General features: G+C 42.7%; 2 protein-coding genes across 12 annotated transcripts in view; both read right to left on the bottom strand.

Annotated features, from left to right (window-relative positions):
- Positions 1-34: 34 nt before the first annotated feature.
- rnf11a (ring finger protein 11a) lies at positions 35-3,467 on the bottom strand. The gene is made up of 3 exons (XM_062387207.1): positions 3,064-3,467; positions 2,219-2,391; positions 35-1,744 (listed from the first exon to the last, which is right to left on the bottom strand). The coding sequence occupies exons 1-3, from the start codon at positions 3,160-3,162 to the stop codon at positions 1,573-1,575; spliced, it is 444 nt and encodes a 147-aa protein (XP_062243191.1). The 5' UTR covers positions 3,163-3,467; the 3' UTR covers positions 35-1,572.
- A 671-nt stretch (positions 3,468-4,138) lies between these two features.
- Positions 4,139-17,658, bottom strand: part of LOC133953292 (nuclear factor 1 X-type-like) — a 107,283-nt gene continuing 93,763 nt past the window's right edge. For 7 of the 11 annotated variants that reach the window (XM_062387140.1, XM_062387141.1, XM_062387142.1 and 4 more), the window contains 4 exons: positions 16,883-17,052; positions 15,045-15,192; positions 12,899-12,987; positions 4,139-9,046 (listed from right to left, as the gene is read on the bottom strand). In XM_062387140.1, the coding sequence (XP_062243124.1) occupies positions 9,032-9,046; positions 12,899-12,987; positions 15,045-15,192; positions 16,883-17,052 (422 nt within the window). In that variant the 3' untranslated portion in view covers positions 4,139-9,031. The remainder of the gene's footprint in view (positions 9,047-12,898; positions 12,988-15,044; positions 15,193-16,882; positions 17,053-17,658) is intronic. The other 4 variants (XM_062387149.1, XM_062387150.1, XM_062387146.1 and 1 more) reach the window with 2 other exon arrangements.

Genomic DNA, 17,658 nt, shown 5'->3' with positions numbered 1-17,658 from the left:
GATAGTGGAAGAGTGTAACTCCGAGGAGAACATGTCAGTATTAGGAAAAGCTTTATTACCAATGTCAAATACAACATTATATCCAGGATTGACCTGTAAATACAGTTTTGTCCAGTTCTTACTGTACAGTAATGTGCTACAACAGGTGAGGAATGGAAAGTCACAGCCCTAATCGTGATAACCTGTGGTAGCTGGTGTCACTACACAGTGTTCCACATGTCGTGTGATTATGTGGGGTCCAAATAAATGTATGCTGGCATCTGAATAATTCATATTAAAGAAACAGCATGTTGTTCTTGAGTAAAAGTTTGGTTTCCACTTTGAACATGTTTTTATTTTTTTCCTAAAACCTTTGAGCTGGTAGCACACATTATAAATTTAAACACAAAAATGATTGTTAAGGTCAGCCAGTCACAAATTGTGGCTTCCTCCTCGGCCTGTTTGACAGTGATGTTAAATCAGTGCAGTGCTGGTATCTGTCTCCAGATTGAGGAAAGAAAAAACAGTCATGTCAGAAATGATTGTACTTCAATGGAGTTAGCTTAGCTCCGCCTTCAAAGGCACAGCAGCCTGAGGAAATCAGACCTATCCTCTTAATGTCACTTTGACTGTCTAAAACTTTAAAAAGCTGAAATAAAGGTTCACATTCAGGATGCATCCCTGTCCTTCTCTGTCACCAGCTCGCTAGTTTGTGCTTTACCTTACGCAGTTAGTATCAGAGAGAGGACACACATCTGATACTAATACTGCCCAGCATATCTAGTCTTTGCAAATGTCACTGACAGTAAACTTTGAAAACATTTTTTATAACAAAACCAAGTGCACAAACCCGAGGCAAAGCACAAAGGACAGGATCCACATTGTGGAATAAAACAACAAAACAGATTCACATCTATAAAAGCAGCATCAAAGTCAAAGCTACAGTTATACTGAGAGAACAAACCAAAAAGAGAAACAATCTTCAGAGGTGTTCAAAAGCTGAAATGCTGATGCTCATGGATGATTTATCTTAACATATCTTAGTTCAGAGAAACTTTTTTTGTTTTTCTGATTATATTCCAGTAGAGAGCGTGTGTGTTCAGTTACATTCAAGGCCATGGGTTCATTTGAAAAACACATTTACTCCCAGTCATCTTCTCATTCGTATTCTGGTGTGAGAAACACGTTCTGCATTCTCTCGTTTGATATAACATATTGCACTTCATGTCTTGAAAGGAGGAAGTCAATGACATTGGTGATGTATAGTTAATTAAAATAAGAATCCACTCATTAAAAATGCATTGACGGTCATAAAAAAGTGAAATTACTTTGCATTAACGTTTTGCTACTGGTGAAGCGTTTCATCGCGTTCATCTAGCTTGATTTGGCACTTTGGCCGACTTTTAAAGGCAAAGAGTCAGACCTATGCAACGATCTGCAGGGAACAGTTTTCCACATCTGGCCACATCCTACCACGCCCCTTCACACATCTGCATAATGCCACATCGCTTTGGCAACCTGTCTGAACAGCACAGTTTTGGCTAATAATAGGTGCAGTTACTTTTAGGCAGGAGCAGCCACAAGGGGGGCCGCTCAGTTGGTTTCATAGGAGGACAGCAGGGCTGCGTCTACCGGCTCCATGCAGGAGGGGCAGGTGAAGGAGCGCATCATCCAGGGATCGATGCAGTCCACGTGGTAGACGTGAAGGCAGGGCAAGAACCGGATGGGATCGCCATACTCAAAATCCAACATGCAGATCACGCACCTGCACGAGAGAGAAACTTGTTACCATTCCTTTTCATCTCAAAACATTAAGACAACATGTACGATTAGTAACGTTAGACACAAATCAAGTGTTGGTACATATCCATGTGTGGAGGTCAGTGTTTGATAAAAAGAGAAAAAAAGAGAAATAGAAAACAACAACTCGGTTCGGTTTGAGCTGGGTTGGTTTTCTTTCAGGCTCGGTGGTGTTTTGATGGAACATTTCAAAGAGTTTCAAATTGAATTCCACACACCAACATTTTCGCCTGATGAGCTTATAGTGTTCAAAGGGCAGAGGCGACCACAACCTATTATTCTAAGCAGTTGAGGTTTCACTGAAGGTGTCATTTAAAAAAGGTTCTAAAATGAATCTGATCCTTTATATTCCATCAAAATGACATGGAAATGAACTGAAGGGAACACAAAGACAAAGAGCCAAAACCAAATACTGTGATGAGTTGTGTTTAAGACTCACTCTTTAACCTTCTTGTCAGAGGGGTCGGAGCCCAGGTGGAAGATGCCCCTGGGCAGGTGCTGTATGAGGCCGATGCGCTGGGCGATGCGGATCTGCTCCTCCTCGGTCAGCTGGCTGGCCAGACGACTCTCGCCCGGGTTGGGATGGTACACTGGCCCCGTTTGGGTGCGCTCCTGAAAATGAAGAAACAGAGAACACTTGAATCATATGAAACAAGCACTTGTTAAAGGAGGATACAAGGATTCAGGGTCTCCACATCATGGACTGAGACCATATGAAGAGACCGATGAATGTGAGATAAAGTGCTCCTTAAATCAGACACCAGATCTGTGCTGCTTATAATTAATAATGATATAAACTGATCGTGTGACTTTGGTCAGTTTTCAAGTGTTAATGTGAAAACAGCTCAATCCATCACGGGACACTGACCAGTCCACGTGTAGTGATGGATGACACCATGTTGTCAGTCAGTGATTTTGTTTTTTTGACATTTTAAAATGTATCTTATGTGACGTCTGCATTATACAATGAGTTAGACGAAGGCACTGGCTGTGCAGCAGGGTGACAATACTTCCAACAGCCAACATGACTTATTAACCACTTTGTCTTGACCCATCACAACGTTAAATTCACTTCCTGTAGTTTTCCAGATCCTGAGCTTCAGCATTCTAGAGTCAGTGATCACCCTCGTCAGTGACGGTCGCTCTGGATAAAAGCGTCAGCTAAACGACATGTGATGTATTGTAATGATGATTACACTTTATAGAGATTGGTTTTAAGACATAATGAGGTGACGCGCTCTTGGATCCCCGGGGTGTGCTGGACCTGCGCCCCGGGCTGCTCACCTCGTAGGGCGGCGGAGGCTCCCCGGGCAGACTGCCTCCCTCCGACTCGTTCAGCAGCGACAGGTCGTCCGCTCCCTGGCCAAACAGACAGTTCCCCATTGAACTGAGAGCACCATGAAAAGAAGCCCGACGCTTCACCTTCCGTATCAGCGCGGCTGCTAAGCTAACTGGCTGTCGTGTGTCAGCGTTAGCTTAGCTTAGCAGTTAGCTGGATGTTTGTTGTCATTGGGGGAAGACGCGACTGGCCGAGACGGAGTCTGTGGGTGTTCGAACAAAGTGCACGAACCTACACAACCACGTGGCTGGCGTGTGTTGACGTTTTCTGTTTGTTGAAGAAAACCAAACAAAAACACAACAAAATACAGACCGGAACTTACGTCATCTGGGAGCTCGTTCACGCGGACATTCAAAATAAAAGCAACTTGTTTCTCTACTAGTCTTCTTCCTAGTATATATAATACAATGTATTGTACAATGTATATATATATATATATATATATATATATATATATATATATACATTGTATAATAATATAATATTTTTGAATTGTTTCAAAATCATATTTAGATAACATGTTTTAAAGTCCATGAGTGCCCATAACCTGAGGTATACTGTACATAGTAAGATAAATTAGTGGAACTTTGGACTGGTAGTGGCGCTAGATAAAAAGTCAATGGGTCACCACAGTCAGTATTTGTCTTGTGATTGTCATATGCATAACAATTTGGTGATTATCCATTAAGCAGTTGATCAAATATTAAAATCTGGACCAAAGACTTTGATCAACAAACAACACTGGCTTCCATGGAACCATATTACTAGATCATTACATATCCCAATATCAATATATTATTTTATTTTTTCTTATGTGAAGTACTTATTGTGTTTTTATGTTTTATGTTCATTGTATGCACCTATATACCAAAGAAAATTCCAGGTAGGTGTAAACCTACTTGGCAATAAATACTTTCTGGTCTAAAAGATTTTATTATTGCAGAACATGGTCCAGTTGCAGAGCTGATTCTTTATGTTGGCATTAGTCCATAGAAAGAAAGACATGGCACAGCAAGATGGTACAGTCAAGAACATCCTTTTTATTCAATCAGGTGCTGCTCTTCTCAAACTGTGTTTTTCTTCTTATGGAAAAGAAACTGTAATTAACACATGCATTTCACCTAGAGCTCTGGGGGTGTTCTCACAAAGAAGTGGTGCTGAGGGTGTAGACAGAGGCATAGAAGAGCTGGGAGTCAGGGGGCCTAGGGTGCTGCCTATTACACCGATTAACCTTACACGCTTAAGAAGATATAGAACAAAATAAACAACAGAACAAAGACACGGAGCAGTCCAGCATGAGGTTGTCAGAGGGGAAAAAATGGAGGGACTTCCCCTGAATCCTCAGAAATCTGAGGAATCAGGTTCATGCTGGCCTTTTAGCTGGTCTGGTTGGTGTGTTGTAAATGGCTAATACTGCTGCGAGGTCTTCACTTTGTGAATCCCGCCGTTAGTGATAATAATTCACTTGAAGTGACTGAAGTTTGAATGGATGTGGGATATGTCCTGGAAATGCGACACCCCCTCTTTTGCCTCGTGCAGGACAGGTCCGGTCATAAGGTGCTTGTAGCTTTCATTTACAGTCCAAGGCGTCCTCTAAGAGGGCCTCAATGACAGCATACCCTGATAGCAAATGTGAAAAAAAAATCCAAATTCAAAGGAAACAAATAAGGGGGATAAAACAAAACCAAAAATAAATATCTAAAAGCAAAAGAGCAAACTCTTATCCTAGTCCAAGCAGCCCTTTTCCAACATCCCAAAGCAGTTCATCCAGCCCTTGAGACCCCATTAGTCTTCCTTGTAAACCTCTTCAATCCCAACCCCTGAACCCTAGTCATCCCTTCCAAACCCACCCAAGGACACCCCCAAAAGCCCATCAGCGTAATTTGTTCACTTACATTAGCTGTTGAATGGAGAAGCTGAAGAAGATGGGTATGGTAATACAATGTGAAGCATACAGACAATAATAACATGTGAGCTAACTGCATTCTGCTCAGACAAAAGTTTTTTTCAGCAAATATTTTTTTCGCCCTCTTCAACAGCTGAGGGCGGGAGGGAGGGATGGGGGGAGAAAGAGAGAGGGAGAGAGACGGAGGGTGACGGACACATAGTTACAGACGACTCCAGTGTCTAAGATAAAACAGACAGTGGAGACAGAGGGAAGGAAAAAAGCAAGAGCTGAACGAGAACAAGTTTTTTTGCCTTTTACATTTTTTTGTCATTATTTATCAATAAAAAGTAAAGAACTAATTCACACCAGTTTCCTTTTGTACTATATGTATATATATATACATGTGTATATATATATATATATATACATAAATATATATATATATATATATATATATATATATATATAAACATACATATATGTAGGCTTTTGAAAAGGAAGAAGGATATAGGGGAGGTACAATGGAGGGGATTCATTTCGAGCTGGAGGAAAAGTTGCCCGTGAGCGCTGAATGGGTAACGACCTTCTCCCTTCTTGCAGCACTCAGGGGCATCCTGCTACCTCGAGCCATTTGGACAAAAAAAAGGGGCGATCTGGATTACAAAATGGATTCTGTGAACAAAAGGCACTTTTAAGGGACAACCTTTAACTGCTGGGAAACTATACACTACAGCACAAGCACTATAAGAGTAATTTACAGAGGAGGGGGTGGAACAGGGGAGAGGCTCACCTTGCCGTCCGTTTCAGAAATGGTTCAAACCTCGTATCTTTGCCCAAATTTTAAGCTACTGTTTTTTTTGTTGCAGATTTCTGCTGATGTGTACAGAAGACAAAATGTCTTTGTACCTTGTGTGTCCTATCACAACCTGCGGAGCTTTCCATCCAGTTCTGGATTCAGAAACATATCAAGATGATCATGGGGGTAAAACTATTTGTGGGTGTGAAGCATCTCCCTCAAGCACTGTGAGGAACTTGTCATGTTTTTAATGCCAATGTGGGTGAAAAAAAAATGAATTCAACTACTGTTAGTTTTTGCTGGTGAGTTTCAGGCAGTGCATGGGTATGTTTTCTGAAGAGTTTCAAGGGCTGGACAGTTTGGGTTTACTTCTAAAGGTTAAACCAAAATGCCTTTTGTGTCACAACCTTACGGAATAGGAACCTCTCCCCCCACTCGATACAAATAGAAGAATACAAATAGAGAGAGGAAGAATGCTGTTTCCTAAATGGTCTGTTATTTTTGTTCATTACCATTCATTTATAATAATTCTGAATGTACTTTAAAGTGTTAAAGCACCAGTTTTCATTTGATGACAGAGAATTTTTTTTATCTGAAGTTGTTTAGATATTTTTTCCTTCAGCCCTCCCACATTTTTATAAACAAATGATTACACGTAAAACATTTAAAAAAAAAAGACAAAAGGAAATAAAAACAAATACCCCCAACATACAAAGACTAGGATTTTTCATGGCCCCCTAGTTTAGAGTCCCGGAGCTTATGGACTTGAAACAAATAATTTTTTTTTCACTTTTCTCTTAGCTTTCTTAAAAATCTCTAACAGACAAACACAATGATCTACCCAATGCATTGCACGTGGCTCAATCGACACATATTTTTCAATAATAATACTTTCCATCAAAAAACAAACACTTTTTTTTTCTTCAAACCTACTGTCGATTTTTGACATGTTCATCTAGGTATTATGATGCTGCGCTGCAGATGGCGGTGGCGTGTGTGTCGTTCGATTCGTACTGGTAACATTAAGGTGATGTTACCGAAAACAAGTTGTGTGGGGGAGGTGAAAGTTCAGAAAATAACTAGACTGCCAACAAGCTCATGTAGTAAAAGTTAAAAAGGAGCATATATCATAAATATATATGTATAAGATCTCTCTCTGTCTTTACAAAAAAAAGTTTGCAGTCCTCTATAAAGATCTGTTCTAGGCCAATGGTTTCCACATGCACCAACGCTACCATTCCCCGTAGCTTTAGCTTATATGTGGGAAGAGAACCTGAAGTCAAGTTTATTACTAATTGCATGAAGGGAATACAGAGGCACTTTCATATAATGTTATAGTCTTGATATAAGGTTTTAGTACATAGAGCTAATGTTACTAGAGGGGCTGAGAACAGGGTCTCAGCCCTGTTTACTATCCCTGCAAAACAGAACCAACAGCTGGGCAGTCCAGTTATTTTGTGAGGTCGGCTTTTGTCAGATTGTGTCATGATGAAAATAATACCAAGAGAAATTTCAATGTGAACATTTACATAGAAAAAAATATCTCAAATTAAAAAGACAAATCTTAAGTAAATGAAAAACCATTAACAAAGGCAGTTTGGAGAACCAAATATAAAGGCTTCCCTTTATTAGTTTATGTCAGGTTGTTGGTGGTGTTAGTGTGCATTTTATGGGTTTGTGTGCGAGTGTTTTCCTCTGGGTGTACCTGTGACTTGACTAGGGGGCAACCGGGCGAAGCAATGCAAGGGATGCATGTGATGAGCTGATGCTACAGTGCTGTCCATACGTGAGAGAGATTTGAGAAACTGTTTTGTTGAATTCTGTGAAGCTGTAAATTCAAGCATGATACTTAATGTCTTACTGCAAACTAAAGAAAAAGAAATGATGACATGCAGAGAAGGTTTAAAACAATCCAAGTGAGACAAAACCAAAACCAAATCTGTCAAAAAAATTTACTTTGAAAGAAAACACCCACAACACAAAATTAAAGCTAATAATATGAAGTTAACGCTGTGCATTCCTGCAAATCCAAATCTGCTTCTATGAATAAAACCAAGATGCTATTGTGAGTGGTAGTGAGACAGACAATTCTGTAGAATTTGGTCTGTATGTACTGTAAGCAAGTGTACCTGTGTGTGTGAGAGCGTCTTTGTGTGTGTGCGTGTGTGTGTGTGTGTGTGTGTGTGCTGTGTGTTTCAGGGCCTAGACTCAAGTGTCAGCAAAGCCACGTTCCTGCAGCGGCGACCAGCCTCCATTCACCTCTCTAATCGCTCATCTGACCATTGATGTGCAATACTGTTCATCCCTTATTAAAAACTAATAGTGCATAGGTGAGGGGACGAAAGAGCACATGTAGAGTTAGTGTTATGACTGTCTGTCGTGTGTTCACTCGCTCGCACTCGCCTCATGGCTATCACTTCTCCCACAGCAGGACGCCCCTGATATTTGACAGGTAAACAAAGACCAGCCACTTAGTGCATATATGTCACACCATTGGATGGTGTCACCATGATTGGCCAATCAGAAATGAAAGAGGCTCAGGGCTGAGCGAATGAAGCGGCAGAGTGACTGCGACGCACGCAGGCACGTGGGGCTGTGGTTTACGTCTGGACCCTGAGAAGCACTGAGCTCCAGGTGGGGCGGGGGGGGGGGGGGGGGATGTGAGTAGGTTGTTGACCATGTGGCCCTGAAGGAGTAAGAAGAAGAAATGGAGCCGTGCAATCTGGGTGGAAATCTTTTTTCAAACCTGCACATCTGACTTCATCATTTACCACAAATTTGTCTTGTTTGGATCTCCCAGCCAATGCATGGAGTTTCATTGTGGAGACAACAAAATAAAAAAATAAAATAAAAAAAACGTAACAAAAATGTATAATTGGTCATATGTCAGGTTACCATATTGCGTTTCTTTTCTGACATTTCGGGGTGTGAGACAGTTCCTCATCTTCCTCCTCTTCCTCCTCCTTGCATTCTGAGGCTGTCCACCCAATGTCATTGAAGTCTTCTGGACGTAGGGGTACGAACATTCCTGTTCAAATTGTGTTGGATTTGGGGGACAGCGTAGGGTTTTATTTTTCGGGGTTCTGTAGTAGTACTTTGAATAGTGTTGGCGAGAGAGAAGGACTTTTTTAGTGTCAGCAGTCTGTTCTTAAATCAGTTGTGAAGTTTTTGTTTCTCAAATTTCCAATTTTCATGACACAATTTTAGTTGTTGATTCAGAGAGGCCTTGTCAGAGGAACCAGGACTGTGGAGGAAATAAGAAAAAAGGACATTAGTTATTACACATCAGCAGATTTACAAAAAGATCCAGCCTTGAACTGCCGGAATGGAAAATACAGGAAAGAACACAACACCTCTGGGTGCCTGCTGATTAATAGGACAGAAACCAGAAGAGAAAAAAAAAACATCTTCTACGCAAGTATTGTTTAACACAGTCCTCTAATTTAACTTTTTCAAAAAATCTGAATTACTGGATAATTTCTCCTCCTGGGGCTTCCAACTAGAATGCATGTGCAAGCACTAACAAAGAGTTTATGCTTCATCCACTAGGTGGCCACCTTCACCTTCTTTTTGGCCCACATGTACTTGCTGAACTCGGCTGTCTCACACATTGTCGGAGAAATAACTACCTCAGCTTGACAACTTGCTGCTTTTAGGAGGGCTGACTCCGGCCTTTCGCCCAATAAAAACACTTGTGTTGTTACAGACCTACAAATAGCAAGAGAGCTGCACTTTTTTGTATCTGTGTAAACGGCTTTGCAGGGAGCAAACACAAAACTACGACTGCTCTGTCATGTGCTACCAGTTTACATGTAAAGTGATCCTCCTAATATATCTGTGCTCTGCGGGTCCTAGTGGTCTCAGGCTACACTGTGGAGCTATTGAGGGCAGCTCCTTTCGGGATCCGGTTTCTCAGTTTGATAAGAGGGCAGAGTGGAGGCTTTGGCACAGGCGGAGCTGTTCTGGCTGCGTCTGACATTCCACAGGCCTCGGCCCCGGGGAGAGCCTGCGAATCACCCCATCTTCAACAGCAAACACTCTGTTGTCCCCCTCATTTGAGCAAACTCAGAGGAAGCTTTAACCCCCGTCAACCTCAGTTTATCCTCTACCACCTCTGACCCCCCCCCCCCCACACACACACACTTTCCTACCCATGATTCTTTAGCGTTTGTAGTTAACTCCTCCTCCTGGCTCCAACTTCCCTTAACCCCCTTCTCTCTGTCTTTTCCTCTCCCTCTCCTACTCCAGCTCTCCCAATGTAATCCTTGGCAGTGGAAAGTGCCCCCCCCCCCTCTCGCAAACCCCCCCTCCAAGTCCAAGTTCAACTGCCTATGACATCATGTCTGGTTGCTGCGGGCAACCAGACAGCCGGGACGTGACTGTGGAGTGCAGTGAGCTTCGACTAACTCCCTCTCACTTTTTTCCATCCCTTTCTGTCAGTCCCTTGTACTTTTTTCATACACGCTCCCCTATCTCCCTTGCTCCTCCTGCAGAGCTGAGGTCTCACCACTAGAGAGCTCCTTGGTCCAGCTTTTCTCTGCACTAAGAAGACTCTCTCCCTCTTTCTTGACTAGTTGACTAGCAGGCGGCGAGGCGGGCTGGCAGGACCATCGTCTGCACCTCTCCATATGCCAGAGAACAGCAGGAAAGGCAGAGACCTCTTTTACTCACTCTGGCCGAGGCTGCTACTGACCTACTAGGCTCAGCTAACTGGGAGCAGTCAATACCAGTGCCTGGGTTCTTGCTGTGCATGGCGGAAACCCGGCCGATGTGTTCAACGGTGACATTTTTCAATAATATTCGATAAGCAATCACAGGAGAGAATAGGTGCTCTGAACAGATGCACACTGTTGTAAAAGCCCTGTTGTTTTTTAGGGGAGAAAATGGGGGGCAAGAGTTCTGGCACAGAGTTGAAGAGTGTGTGGGCGTGCGTGCATAGGCACTGACACACATTTGGATAGTGTGTAGATGTCCACCCAGTGCCAGGGCTACATCTGTGGCAGAGCGGTGCAGGTGGGGAGCTTGAAAATACTAGAAGGAGCAGCAGAAGGAGAGAGGGAGAAGGGGAGACAGGGTGGGCTGCTGATGCATGGTGGTGGGGCGGTGGCAGCCGCGCAAAGCAGTGCGGAGCAGGAATGCAGATTGTTTCCATGTGTGGGGAGGACAGGAGAGCCGAGTTGGCTGCAGGCAGGTGCGGTTAGCCCCTAATGAGAAAAGTTGTGTTGGTGATGGAGGAGGCCCAAGACACTGCAGCCCAGTGGCAGAGCGCAGCCAAAGCTGAAACCACAATGTAGTGCACTACTGGCCTCACACGCTGCACGAGCACACACTGTGGGGCCGAGCGGAGATAAATCAACACTGCTGGAGCTGAAACTAACTGGCACCGCTTACGTTTCTCTGTAGGGAAACTACTGTGGTGCTGAAACTGTAAACCAATACTGAAACTAAAGGCCTTGATACATGGGCAACACTTTATGTCAGGGTGGGTGGGAACATTTACAAATGAATGATCGACAATTGCTCTATGCTACATAATTTTTTACCCCCTGTCCATTATAATAAAGCTTTTATTTGATGGTAATGTGTAACATATGGACAAGCGCAATGTCAACTCCAACAAGCTCCACATTTTTTAAGTTTTAAGAGGCTCTAAAACTGGTATAAGCTCTTAAAAGTCTTTGGAAATATTAGTTTGGCAACACTATCCCAACTCAAGGTCGACTTACTAGCATTTTCCAGGGGCGGGCTGACGTGTTGCAGTAAGAATTTTTTGTTTTGTGATGTTTTGCTACTCAGTTAATTTCACTAGTGTACCTTCTCCCTTAGACAATGTCTACGGGAGAACCACTAAATAGGACTACATGTGGACTGTTAAATATTTAATCAATGTTATCTTAGTTCTCATTAGTCAGGATTTGATAATGGATCATTACCTTGATTTAATCTGTATAACTGGAACCTGTTTGCATGAAGATGAATGAGTCTTAATGAATCAACACCCTCCCACACTCATATTAACTCTCACCTTCCTTAAAGCCCAGGATGTGAGGGAGCAGCGATTGTCCACACCACCTCATGAATCAACCCTGTACCTGAAATTAGGTCTAGCTCATTTGAAACCTTTATTCTTAATCTCTTACCTTCAAACTAAAAAAACACAAAAATAAGTTCACTAGTTGATTGTTTTTAAATTCTTAGTTCATACAGATTTAGTAATTAAAGCCTTTATAAAACATGCAGCAAAGGGCCGATCCTGCGGCCTGAAGCCTTCAATTACGAACCCCTCCCAGAATCTAGGTCTTGAAAAATGTAAAAATATAAAAGGCAAAACCCTTTTCTGTCCGACCAAATCACAATAACAGACGACTCAGGATTTACAATGTCTCTTTTGAATGTCTATCTGAAAATGCTGTTTATTTAAAGAATTCATTTTTTATTAGTCCACTGCCATGTGTCAATTCAATGAGGGACAACTACCTCAACTTTACGCCCTCTCAAGTTCATGAAGTCATTGCTATAGTGTTGTTTTTAGAGCAGATCTTATTGAAGTTGGGAAAGTAAGGGGCGTTCCGCTTATTTATCACCGAGCCTGGTAAGTTAGACTAATAAGATACAAAAGCGCAAACTGAGCAATTTGGCTGCTGATGCCGACTCAGGAGTCAAACCTTAGTTGGGACTCAACATACTAAAGTTCTGATTTAGCTAATTGATGTTAGTAACAGTTATGGATGGCTTCCTGTGTCATCTCAACTTTTAAGAGTCAAAAAATATTTATAATAAATAATAATAAATAATACATTTTATTTGTAAGGCACTCTTCATCCGAGAATCTCAGAGTGCTCACTGTTGCCAAGGGCTGAATCATTAAATGTAGAGCATTGCCTCTTTACCACTGCCTTTGCTCTGATTGGCATGTTTGACCCTGTGAACCCAAACATGTTTGGATTAACATTGAGCTGGGAAGTTGCCTCTGCATACAGCACTGTGCAGTCATGCTTGTTGTCAGTAATGAGGTGAACAAAGAAGAGGAGACATTTAAACAGAGGAAGAGGAGGATGGGTGGATGTCTATTAAATGAGGGAGGTTGGTGGGGTACCTGAGTCTGCTGGGGGATATTCAGAAAGTTGTCCCGTGTTCCGATGCCGACAAACCGGTTGGGAGCTGTTGAGCCTGGCGTGGAGTATGCTATAAAGAGAGAGACAAGTGTGTACATGCTTTTATAGACACACGCATACACACTGAGCTTATAGTATTTTTTGATGCTCTCATCTAGACTTTCTATATATTTTATTATAATATTAACTCACTGCAGGTCTGTGTATCACTGTCAATTATTTACTGATTTCTGATGACCTATTAGTAACATGAGTGATTTGTTCATGTTGCAGGCAGATTCTTTGTTACTTTCCTCCCCTTGGCCATTAATCAGTGGTAAACAAGGAGATGTACAGTGTTTAATGATTAGTTCTAACATGAAGAAGTTACTTCCCACAAACAAGCGTGCTATTGTTCACAGGTGCTCCTTGGTAAAAAGCCATCATAGAAAACCAGGAGGATTTTCAGTTATTCTGGACCAATGGAGGAACTCTAATCATGACTTATGCTCTATTTAAATTTAACAGGCTACGAGGAGCATCTTGCCTACAAAGTGACATCACTCAGTGATGTCACAGGATCAATTTTAGGGCAGTTGTGCTCACTGGACTCCAACATGGCGGCTGTAGTCGAGCTTTAGCTTTGCATGACTTGAGTGAGGTTGAGGGGATGGGGATGTTTCAGGGAGTGACAGTGAAAGGGCTGGAAACTGATACATGAGTGAAGGTGAGCTTGTATCATATGAATGTATGTGTGTGTGTGTGTTTTCCTCAATACTGTAATTACGATATCTTGATAATCAGAGACAAAATTAGAAAGGGGGGAAAATGCAGTGATAACAGTCACTGGAATGAGAAAAGAGACGATCTTTATTTATATAGATGTTGATATAAATAAATAAAAAAGTGACACGTTAATCTGAGAGAGTTGGAAGGGAGAGGGGAGGAAAGGTTGAGAGGACAGGAAGAGGAGAAAAAGTTAAAACAAAAGGAGGAGAAGGTGCCGAGGTTGCTCCGTCCAGTGCCCCCTTTTGGTGTGCCTCTCCCGTGGCCCGACTCTCGCACTGCACCTGTCTCAGTGGAACCAACCAAAGCCTCACCACTCCCTGATGACACTCCTCTCTCCAACTTCCCCAGTATATAGTGCTAATTGATTATATTTTATCATTCATATTTAGCGAGACTGGCTTGTTCTTATTATACTGTGATTTTCATGTTTTTTGTTGTTCTCAATTTTTAATTGTTATGAGATTTGTGTGAAAGCGGCGAGGGGATTGGGTGAGTAAAGTGGGGCATGATGTTTTTTTTGGAGTCCACGCCAACTGCCCTAATTTTGCTCCCTTTAAAAAGAAAAAAGAGAAATAAAGGAAAAGAAAGAAAGAAAGGAGGATATGAAAATATATCAAATAAAGAAAAAGAACAAAGCAAAAAAGAAATGAGAGAAGGGGGTAGATTGTATTGCCCGCTATCACAGACATGCAAAGTCTGCACTGATCAAAGCTTTGGCTACAGAGGCAACGTGCATAGGGCCCTGCACTTCTCTGCTCCCCCCAAACTGCATAACACATCAAAAAGAAGGGAGAGAGACTATACTGCCTCTTGTGGTGCTAGCCCGAAACCCAACACCAGAGAAAGAGAGAAAAAGAGAGTCAAAGATTGTGAAGAGGGAGGAGGAAAGAGGCTTGCAAAGATACGAAGATAGAAAAAGAGGCTGAAGTTCAGAGCAAGTGAGAGCAAGAGATAAAGAAGAGCTTGAAAGAGGTTCTCTGGTTTGGCAAAGGCGTGGCTTCTGCCTCGTCAGAATTGATCTCGCCGATACAGTACAGTACAGTACTGTGGCGTACAGTTCATAAGGTGAAGGATGAAATAGTAGTGAAGCCTCCAGGGCTGCTGAGTGTTGGACTGAACTGACTGCATCCTCACTGGAAGCAGACAACCAGCTTAACTATGCAGTGTCCATTGTGTAGCTACACTGAAAATACATCCAAGGTTTCTATAATGACGAGCTCAACAGACTTGATGTAGCCGCCAGCTAAGCGCTTATCAGTCCAACACTGGTTTGGACTGGCCTCTGTAAGAAGTCTGTGGGGAGACTGGGGGCAGTAATGGGGGTTTTGTGGAGGGGAGTGGGAGTGGGGGGTGACTTACACGGAGATGCGGGTGAGCTGAGTCCGCCGTCATTGGGCGTGCTGATGGTTTTAGAGTCGGGCATGGGGAGGGGCACAGGGCGTGCCACCGGGGGTGGCGGAGGCAGCAGGAAGGAGCCCGGCATTTTGCTCTGGCCACCTCCATTAGGCTGCAGACGGACCATACAGACAGGGTGAGAGGGACACACCCCGAGAATATACAGTGCACAGAAGGGAGTCAGACACACACACACACACGCACACACACACACACACACACACACACACGCACACACACACACACACACACACACACATACACACACACACACACACACACACACACACACACACACACACAGAGAGAGTCCCATGTGAGGGTAGGAAACTCATATTTAGAGAAATCAACAGCATGCACAAAAGTAGTCCATCACACACCCACGCACGCTCTTTCATGCAGGGACAAAAGAGATCCCCAAACACACAGCTTTGAAATAAAAACACAAAAATATCAGACAGTCTGGACAAAAGTAGAGAGGTAAATAAGAAGAGGAAAAGTGAAAAACATTGTCACACATGGGCAGAAATAAATACTGAGCTGTCATAAGGAATGTTGCTATAGTGCAATGTGAGACTTTTAAAACAAAGAGGGGAAAGTCAGCAATGTAAAAAATGGTCTCTGTGTGTGAAGGTGTGCAGTATTATATGTTAAAGATTTTACTGTGTGTTTGGTGGGTGGAGTGATGAGAACAAAGGGCTATAGGGAATGATTAAGGGGTTTGATAAGTGTCTTCAGAGTTGCTCAGAAGGCCAAGTTTACAGTAGAGGTTTACAGTTTTACCAGCACCGAGCATTTCACTACAGTGTCCCAAAAGGTTCTGAAATATCCCAAGAAGGCCAGCTGACAGACAGCTGTGTAATGTGCCTACATTTTCATGATTGGAAACTCTGCGTGATGAGTGCAGGCTTGTTATTGAGGTTATTAAAGGGCACCTCATTGCACTGGTGTTTCTCTGAATGAGGCCCATGACAGCTCAACAAAGTGTCCCAGGGGCTCTCCCCTCTGTGACTCATCAGCTTGCACAGTTTCTTGCTCAGCTTCATCTGACACCTGGTGTGTTTTACTAACTTTTTTGTCATAGTATGTTATTATAATATAACTGTATATATCCTCCTAAATGTATTGTGCAGAGGAAATGACTGTCTGTGATGTGCCCCAACACCACAATTGAGAGTAAAGGGACATTACTAAGAATGAAAGCGGCTTATTAACAAAAACAAATCAGTCTTCAGCAGCAGGAGTCTGCTTCATGATCCATCCTGACTAACCAACTCACCAAACACTGCTGATATCGGTCTGTCGACAAATCCAAGACAGGCCTCTCTGTTTGGAGCCTTACTTTCCTCTAGGTACTCTCCCTTCCCTAAAGCCCATCTGCCTAAAAGCCTTTTCTTATTGAACACACCTGACAGGTAAGATGGTCTCCTACCTTATATGAACGTGTGACGAGTCAAAATGGTTTTGGCTCCTTTGTCCAGCTGAGTTTTGATTTGATGTTTTAAGCACATCTGGCTGCCTCCGCATGTCAATACATTTTCCCTAAAGCTATTTTCCTCCTCCGTTGTAAAGTTGTCATCTCATAAAGATATATTCTCTATTCTAGACTCACTTGACCTTGTTGCACTTGTTTCTGAAAAATATGTAAAATCGTGTAGAAGTAATTCTCTGATCCGATTTGTTCTTTTCTTCAGTAAATTCCACAAAAAATCCACTGAATTCTAACTTTTCTGTTATGTCAGCTTCCATCGCACACTGTCCCACATTCAATACCTTATTCTTTGAGCCCACCGATCACTTACCTGTGCGCTGGGCTGTCCTGTGCCGTCGGTGCACACAAACTGCACAAACTCCTTAAGCGGGTCCTGGTGGTGATGGTAGCGTATGGTGGGGTGGGTGAAGTATGGGCTGGACTGCTGAATGATTGAGGAGGAGGGGAAGTGCAGAGCTGAGGCTGAGGCACGGGGACTCCCTGGGGAGGAAAATGTAAAAACGGGAAAGGGAAAAGGGAAAGCAGAAGAGGAGGAGGAGAAAAGATAGGAGAAGATGTAAGACAGACCAAGAGCGTGAATAAATACAATGAGGCTCAGCTCATTCACATACAGCACACTTATTAGGTATATATAAGACTACACACACTGTGACATTCAGTACATTAACATGCACAACTATGACAGTATATAAGACATGCATATGTTTTAACTAAGCACCAACACAGCTGGCATCAGGGACCACATTGCTGCTTAGGCCTGTTATTGTTATAATGCAGAAAATAGCTGTGACATTCTCTAGTGGCCGACTGAAGCTGCTTCTGCTTACAAATGATTGGCATTATCCTCGGCTAGTGGACAACATCTGGTCTCAATCATTTTATAAATCAGCCCACTAGCTTTCTCCGTACCTCTCTGGTCTGCCATCGCCACAAATGCACACACACGATCACGGTCCCATACAAGCTAGAGTGTGTTACAGTATTTTCTGCCGAATGCTCCTTGTCCATTTCTCCCTCAAATACACAACTACACAAACACAGGATTTTATTCCACTTTTGTTTTATTGCTTGTCGGTGATGTGCAAT

The sequence above is a fragment of the Platichthys flesus genome, chromosome 5 (assembly GCF_949316205.1).
Source record: "Platichthys flesus chromosome 5, fPlaFle2.1, whole genome shotgun sequence".
NCBI lineage: Eukaryota > Metazoa > Chordata > Actinopteri > Pleuronectiformes > Pleuronectidae > Platichthys > Platichthys flesus.
The sequence above is the reverse complement of the archived record's forward strand: the minus strand, read 5'-3'. Positions and strand labels throughout refer to the sequence as shown.